Here is an 801-nt window from a genome sequence, read left to right on the forward strand (position 1 = left end):
GGTCAAGTTTCCAGTTCTTTCCTCATCATTCTCTGTCGCTTCTGCACCTGCGGGTCGCTCTCTGCTCCTCTGAGACTGCCTTTGGCGCGAACCTCCTTCTCTGCCTCTAGAATCCCCTGCGTCCTTTTCATCGGAATCTTCAGCACCGCCTGAGCTGCTGGTATTAGCCGGTCGGTTGCGGCGCTGCTGTCCTCCTCTCTGTTGGCCGCCAGATGCATTTCCTCTGCTTCGTGAACTCTCATTGTCTTCGTCTTCTTCCTCCTCGTCTTTCTCCTTTCGTGCATCTGCTTGGGGCGAGCGTGGTGCCTGTCGTGTGCGCTGTGCCTGCTGACGAGGCTGTCTGCTCTCTTCCGCTCTCTCGGTCTGACCCGTCAAGCTGCTACCTCTTTTATCATCCTCAGCACTCGCGTCTGAAGCAGTGGATCGCTGTCTACGTGACTGAGGCTGCCTTTGGCGCGAAGCGTCTACATTTCCAGGGCTTCTCTCTTTGTATTTAGCATCGGAATCTTCACCTTCTGCTGATTCGTTCGTCTCCTCAGTTCGGCCGCGGCGCTGCTGGCCTCCTCTTTGCCGCCCGCCTGCTGCATTTCCTCTGCTTCGTGAGCGGTCGCTTTCTTCGTCTTCTTTCTCTGCGTCTCCCTGGGGTGAACGTGATGCCTCTCTTGCTCGTTGTTGTGGTTTTCTCGAACTGCTTTGGTCGCCGCTGTTCTCTTCATTTGTCTCAGTTTTCTCCTCATCATCTTCATCCTCATCTGCAGCAGCTGGCCTCTGTCTGCTTCTTTGAGGCTGCCTCTGGCGCGA

At 55.8% G+C, this 801-nt stretch overlaps 1 protein-coding gene across 1 annotated transcript in view; it reads right to left on the reverse strand.

Annotated features, from left to right (window-relative positions):
* The window catches only part of EMH_0024830 (uncharacterized protein), a gene marked incomplete at both ends in the record, with an annotated part of 8,841 nt that overhangs the window by 7,500 nt on the left and 540 nt on the right, over nt 1-801 (reverse strand). Inside the window, one exon of the mRNA XM_013502351.1 lies at nt 1-790. Within this exon, the coding sequence (XP_013357805.1) occupies nt 1-790 (790 nt within the window). The remainder of the gene's footprint in view (nt 791-801) is intronic.

Source organism: Eimeria mitis, genomic scaffold (assembly GCF_000499745.2).
Source record: "Eimeria mitis Houghton genomic scaffold, Emh_scaff893, whole genome shotgun sequence".
Classification (NCBI taxonomy): Eukaryota; Apicomplexa; class Conoidasida; order Eucoccidiorida; family Eimeriidae; genus Eimeria; species Eimeria mitis.